Here is a 6,604-nt window from a genome sequence, read left to right on the forward strand (position 1 = left end):
TTGTCTAATTGTTAACGACCCTGGATTGAAGTAGTACTACTTTAATATGCGATAGAATTATAATCATTAGCGTATAAGATTTTGAAACAAGTAATTTTATAATATGATATTAAAATTTTTATAATTAAAAAAATATATAAAAATTTACATAAAGAGACGTATTGAAGATACAATTGTATATTTTTCTCTGATTAAGAAAAGTAATTAGTTTGCAAGTTGCAACCAAAACCAGGTCAATGAAAATTGACCCTTAACGACCAAGACAAAAGTATAATAATAAGAAATGGTTCATGCATGGCACTTTTCGTAATAATAGGGAAAACAAGGGTTTTTTTTGGATTGATCCTAGTATAAATACATAGTGTTTAATAAAGTCCAAGGACATAAGCTAGCAATCACACAACATTTCTCAAGCATATTGCTTTGTATCCTTTGCAACCTTAACATTAGCTTTGCACATTCTCTAAGATATTTAAATCAAGTTGTCACGCACATACAATATTATATGGTGGAGATGGCTAAAATGTTCACCATTCAATTTTTTTTCAAATCCCTTTTCTTCTTTTGGTACCGGTTCTTCTTCAAGCCGCTCAAGAACTTCCAAAGAACCAATAGTATTAGTTACATCACCACCACCATTGCAACCACTCAATCATCGTTCAATAAGTACCGCAAATTCTCTTCTTCTTCTTCTTCTTCTCTTCTTCACCGTTCAGACCTCAACGAGCACACCCTCTTGTTCGACGTAGAGGGTGCGCTCCTGAGGTCTTCTTCGGTGTTCCCTTACTTCATGCTCGTTGCTTTCGAAGCCGGAGGGCTCGTAAGAGCCATTGTTCTCGTTCTCACGTACCCACTTGTTTGCTTAGTCGGAGAAGACTTGGGGATGAAGATAATGGTGATGGTGTGCTTCTTTGGGATAAAAGAGAAAAACTTTAGAGTTGGGAGTGCTGTTCTTCCAAAATTCTTGTTGGAAGACGTAGGTTCAGAGATTTTTGAGGTGGTGAATGGTGCTGGAAAGAGAGTTGGGTTGAGCAAGATGCCACGTGTCATGGTAGAGTGTTTCTTGAAGGAGTATTTGAATGTTGACTTGGTTGTGGGAAGAGAAATGAAAGAGTTTTGTGGTTACTTCTTAGGGTTTATGGAAGAGAGAAAAAATAATAATAATGTGGATCAGCATGTTTTGGAGCTTGTTCAAGAAGGGAAAGGAAGTTGTTCTTCCAATATTATTGGAATTTCAGGATTCCGTAATAAGGATTTTCGTCATCATGAGATCTTTTCCCGTTGCAAGGTTGGTCTTCTATATGAATTATATTATTATTATTATTATTATTAACTTTTTCGTATATAGTTAATTTATATATAATATATAACTTATTGGGTGCATTTATCGCTTCTTGCTTGTGGTGTTTTATTCGATCATATTAAGTGTAAAAAATTTTTATATGTTCATAAATTTATTGTATATATGCATAACAAGATTAATATAATAATGTTATAATATTACTTTTTCAGAAATTTAATCTGTTTATATCTCTAACCCTTTTTCTTAAACAAAATCTTTTTTTTTTATTTGTTTGAATTTGTTTGCATAGACTTTTTATTTATTTATCTCATACTATTCTTTTAACATAAAACTCTAATATTATGTTATGATATTATTTTTAAAAAAAATTTAAATTGATAGATGAAGATAATATAAATAGTTATATATTTTTTTAATTAAAAGTACTTTATAAAAGAAAATTTTCATTTTCTGCATAAGAAATCCTATTACATATGTACAGACCCAATTATTTTTAACATAAAGTGTTTGTAAACTTTAATTTGTATTCAAGTTTCATTATTAAACTAAGGAAAAACAATTACCTTAGCTAAAATTCACAGAGTTACCATATATATAGTGGTCGAGATTGGTTTTGTATGTAATACGTGATTAATTAATTTTAGGGTTAATTATAGACATGCTTATTTATATAAAGAAATTCTATATAAGAAACACCTAATCATTTGTTATCGTATCCGTGAAAGTAATTGTTTTTAAACTCATTTAAATAATGTATGAATTTAATTGAATAGTAATGGTTGGTGTATGAAATTAAACTCATTCATCATCAGTATGCAAATTTACTATTAATTGATCTAGAGCATGATTTTTTTTTTTTTGTGGCTTGATTTATTACATGTTAACTACCGTGAGAATGGATTGCAAAAGATAGAATATCAATTATATATGAGACTGATAAAAAAAATACATCAATAATTATATTTTAAATATAATCTCTTTACATTATTTTGTGAGTTTGTGTGGATTTTACATAATTTTTTATTTTTTATTTGAGAATCAATATAAAGAAACCTTAAATTTTTTGTCTTAAAAATTTTAATTGATAAAACAACACACATAAATGATTATATGTCCAATGAAATTATTAATATGAAAAATTAAAGTCCTATAAATTTTCTATCTTGTAATTAGCATCATGCATCTAAATAAAAAGTACATAGGATCATGAAAATATGTTGATTATGAAAGAAGAAGGCACAAGTAATTTCGTCTAATTTGTCTGTTTTGTGTGACCAATAATTATTAGGAAGTGTACTTGGTGAGCGATGGAGACAAAAAGAGCTGGCAAAAGCTATCAAGAAACAAATACCCTAAATCACTCATTTTTCATGACGGAAGATTAGCACTCAGACCCACACCATTGGATTCTCTTTTCATCTTGACATGGTTCCCGTTCGCAGTCGTCCTCGCCGTCGTCCGAATCGTTGCCGGACTCACCCTCCCCTTTGACATCTCAATTCCACTATTAGCCCTAACCGGCATGCGTCTGGACAGTTCACTCCCGGCGCAAACAAATAAAATACATGGTGATAATAATGAAGAGAAAGTAAAGGGAAACATGTACGTGTGTAACCACAGAACATTGCTGGACCCTTTGTACTTGTCATTCTTGTTGCGCAAGAAAGTAGTAGCTGTAACATATAGCTTAAGCAGAATGTCGGAGATACTAGCGCCGATCAAGACGGTGAGGTTAACTCGGAAGCGCGAGGAAGATGCGAGGATGATGAAGGAGTTGTTAATGGAAGGGGACCTTGTTGTGTGCCCTGAAGGGACCACATGTAGAGAGCCATATTTATTAAGGTTTAGTCCTTTGTTTTCTGAACTATGTGATGAGATATCACCGGTTGCAATTGATAGCCATGTGAGCATGTTTCATGGTACAACCGCTGGGGGTCTTAAGTGCATGGACCCTCTCTTCTTTCTCATGAACCCTTTCCCTTCTTACTCCGTTCACCTTCTTCACAGTGTCACCACTTCTTCTTCGGATGATGATGATGATGTCAGCAGTAGGTTTGAAGTTGCTAATCGAGTTCAGAGTCAGATTGCTGAGGCTTTGGGATTTCAATGCACCAAACTTACAAGAAAAGACAAGTACTTGATTTTGGCGGGTAATGAAGGCATTGTTTCCAGCAGTTCCAACAAGTAGTACTCATATATATATAATGAGAGAGATGGAGATACTTTTCATTTTGTTTATTAATTTTTTTTGCCATTTATTATCCTTGTACATATGTAAAGCAATAATAATAATAATAAAAATTGATTTTTATTCATGTATTTCTCGTTATGTAAATAGAGATTATGCCAACATTTAAGAATAATAAAATAAATTTTACAATCTCACTATGTTACCAACTGTATTTCTCTCAATTTCTGCTAACTCTTGTTTATAACTGTGTTTAATAGAAGTGTCTTTATGGATATGTCTAATAAAAATATCTTTTTTATGACCGTGTTTAATAAAAGTGTCTTTATATATATATTTTCTGGATGTGTCTCTTTTTACATATATTTAAAATATAATAATTAATTATTGTTAACAATAAGTTGACAGATAATATATTCGTATCCTATACTTTTTCTAAATTTTAACATAATTATTGATAGTTTATATTATATATATGTTTTTATATCATCAAATCACTCTTATGAAAAGTTTAAGTTTATAGTAGAAGTGGATTGATTTTTGTATATTTTTTTATTTAATTACGTTATGCTAATTATTTTTAATTTTAAAATTTATTAAGAATCAAAATCTAAATTTTTTAAATATAAAACTCTTATATCATATTAAGAAATCATTCTTTCAAAAAATTTAAACTAATAAAAAAGAATAACATGAATAATCATATATATCTCTAACATTCTAAAATGTCAATAATATAACCTGAATGGGGTAGTGTTGTCTACACAAGTGTCTATAGGTTGTATTTTCCTCATGTTAATGTTCCATGTCGTATGTATAGTGGCCTATATGGTGGTTGGGTATTCATTGTTGCAACTAATGAAGTGTCGACCCTTCTAAGTCCTAACCTGCTTTAAGTATTTGTTTCATCTAATTATTTTGAAATAATGTCGTGTGGCCATGGATGGAGTATCTGAACGACATGGCTCACCTAGTTATAGCTACCATGTCAGTAGCTAAGGTTCATTATTTATTTATTTATTTATTTATTTCTCCGTATAACGCCTCTGTATGTCTTAAGTCTTGACTCTCTACTACATGATGCCATTGATTGTTTTATATTTAACTGAAATTAAATACACTTGGATATGATATGATTGATCGAGCTTTCTTGGACTGAAATATGACTTCACAAAATTAAATGGGCTCGTATTTGCTGTAGTAGGGTAATCCAACAATATTTGGGTGCGGGACATTTAAAAATTAATTCGCCAACCCAACTTTGGTCATCTCATTCATATATCCCGTATAGGCGCAGTCGTCTAATAAATTATTGAACGTTAAGATACGTATTTAATTTTAATTTCTTTTTGTAATTTTAAATTAGATCAAGTTTTGTTCATCATTACAAAATTAAGAATAATAATGATACATGATGAACAATTTTGTACTTAATATGTTTAGAACATATACATAAAACAAAAAAATAAAGAAATTAAACAATTAATACAATCTAGTATGTTTTTTTTTCTGGCATGTGAAAATAAAATTATTCATATTTCTCTTGTCTGAAATATGAAAAAAAATTGGATTTTTTTATTTCTGTCTATAAATAAGATATGCTTTAGTTTTTTGGAAAAGATTCGTAAAAGACACATTTAAAAGAGAACAAAAAAGCGACAGCAATAATAACGATTGAAGAAAGAAATATGTAAAAAAAAAAAAAAAGGTAGTATGTACATGCAAAAAAATGAAAAAATAGAAGCCTGTAATGACTTAATTAAAAATTTAGTTTAAAAAATAATTTAACGTCTAGTTTTTTCATATATTTTTTACCCTATAGATTATTGTAGATATAATTAGTTATGATCGCAGCGCAGATTATTAATACGTACTACACACCATTAAATTTCACCCACGTGATGACAAAGTGAACGAGACAGATTTATGCCGACAACCTCACTAACAGAGATTTACGCTTACATAAAAAATGAAAAATCTCAGGCTCAGGTAGTAATGTCTTCTTAAATACTTCATCTACCAAAAGAAAAATGTGAATACATGTATATTTACGTGGAGCTTCTCTGATCTAAGTTCTCTATATACCATTCATTATTCAACACTATTACTATTTCTGTGAATTAGTTATTGTTCTTTGATTATTTCTCCCATGTATGTTTGCTTTTCTTCTAGTAAATTTCTCATATGTTTTGAATGCAATGGATTTGATATATATGTAAGTATTTACGCACTCTAATGATGCGTTAGGAATTGAAAAGGCAAAGGATCCCAGGAGAGGAAGAGTTAATATAATCTCTCCTCTCTCTCTCACGGCTAAAAAATCTAAAAATGGTTTTGTTATTTACGTAGTATATAATACACTAAGAGATATAATCCAACTATGTAAACTAATTGACGCATTATATATATAACCTAGATAATAACCTAACTTGATAATTATCATGAGACGTTAATTTTACAATTTAAACTCATCATAACTTTGATGAGATCGTACAAAAATAACTTAACAAGTTACTTTAAAATTTGCCAAACTTATAGCTCAAATGGCATGCCAAACTTATAGCTCAAATGGCATAATCTTTCCATACTTAATTAAGAGGTTAAAAAAAAATTACTTTAAAATTTTGTAACTCACATGCATGCAGTAATCTTTATATAAAATTAATAATTAAAAATAGTTAAATTTTAATTTAATTGTGCATGTCAAATTATTTAATAATTTTAGTTATTAATTTCATATAAAATAAAAATTTATATGTAGTTATTTTTATGTAAAGTTGACATTTAAAATTTAATAAATAATTTAATAAATTTGACTAAATTATCATCTAACAATTTTTAATTATCAACTTCATATAAATACAACTGGATATAAATTTTTACTTTCATATAAATACAATTGCACCTGAATCTCCACTATATATATATATAAAAGAGAGATCAAAGAATAATGATAGTCAAATGAATCCATGCATATGTGTGACTTCCATGTCCTTATTAATATGAAGAAAGCTACGTACAGTCTAATAGTCGGATAGGGATATTATTTAATTATTTTCCTTAATTAATTAATAACTACTCTCTCCAGCTATTTTCCGTTGCTATTTATTCTG

The 6,604-nt window shown here is 29.3% G+C and overlaps 1 protein-coding gene across 1 annotated transcript; it reads left to right on the top strand.

Moving 5' to 3' along the window:
- Positions 1 to 381: 381 nt before the first annotated feature.
- Positions 382 to 3,619, top strand: LOC112758513 (probable glycerol-3-phosphate acyltransferase 2). The gene is made up of 2 exons (XM_025807211.2): positions 382 to 1,288; positions 2,592 to 3,619. Exons 1-2 carry the CDS (start codon positions 506 to 508, stop codon positions 3,489 to 3,491), a joined length of 1,683 nt encoding a protein of 560 aa, XP_025662996.1. The 5' UTR covers positions 382 to 505; the 3' UTR covers positions 3,492 to 3,619.
- The last annotated feature ends 2,985 nt before the right edge of the window (positions 3,620 to 6,604 follow it).

Source organism: Arachis hypogaea, chromosome 16 (genome assembly GCF_003086295.3).
Source record: "Arachis hypogaea cultivar Tifrunner chromosome 16, arahy.Tifrunner.gnm2.J5K5, whole genome shotgun sequence".
In the NCBI taxonomy this organism is placed as follows: domain Eukaryota; kingdom Viridiplantae; phylum Streptophyta; class Magnoliopsida; order Fabales; family Fabaceae; genus Arachis; species Arachis hypogaea.

Coding starts and splice junctions, on each gene's coding strand:
- LOC112758513 (XM_025807211.2), top strand. CDS start 506: ATGGTGGAGATGGCTAAAATGTTCACCATTCAATTTTTTTTCAAATCC. Junction 1,289..2,591: donor AGATCTTTTCCCGTTGCAAG/GTTGGTCTTCTA, acceptor AATAATTATTAG/GAAGTGTACTTGGTGAGCGA.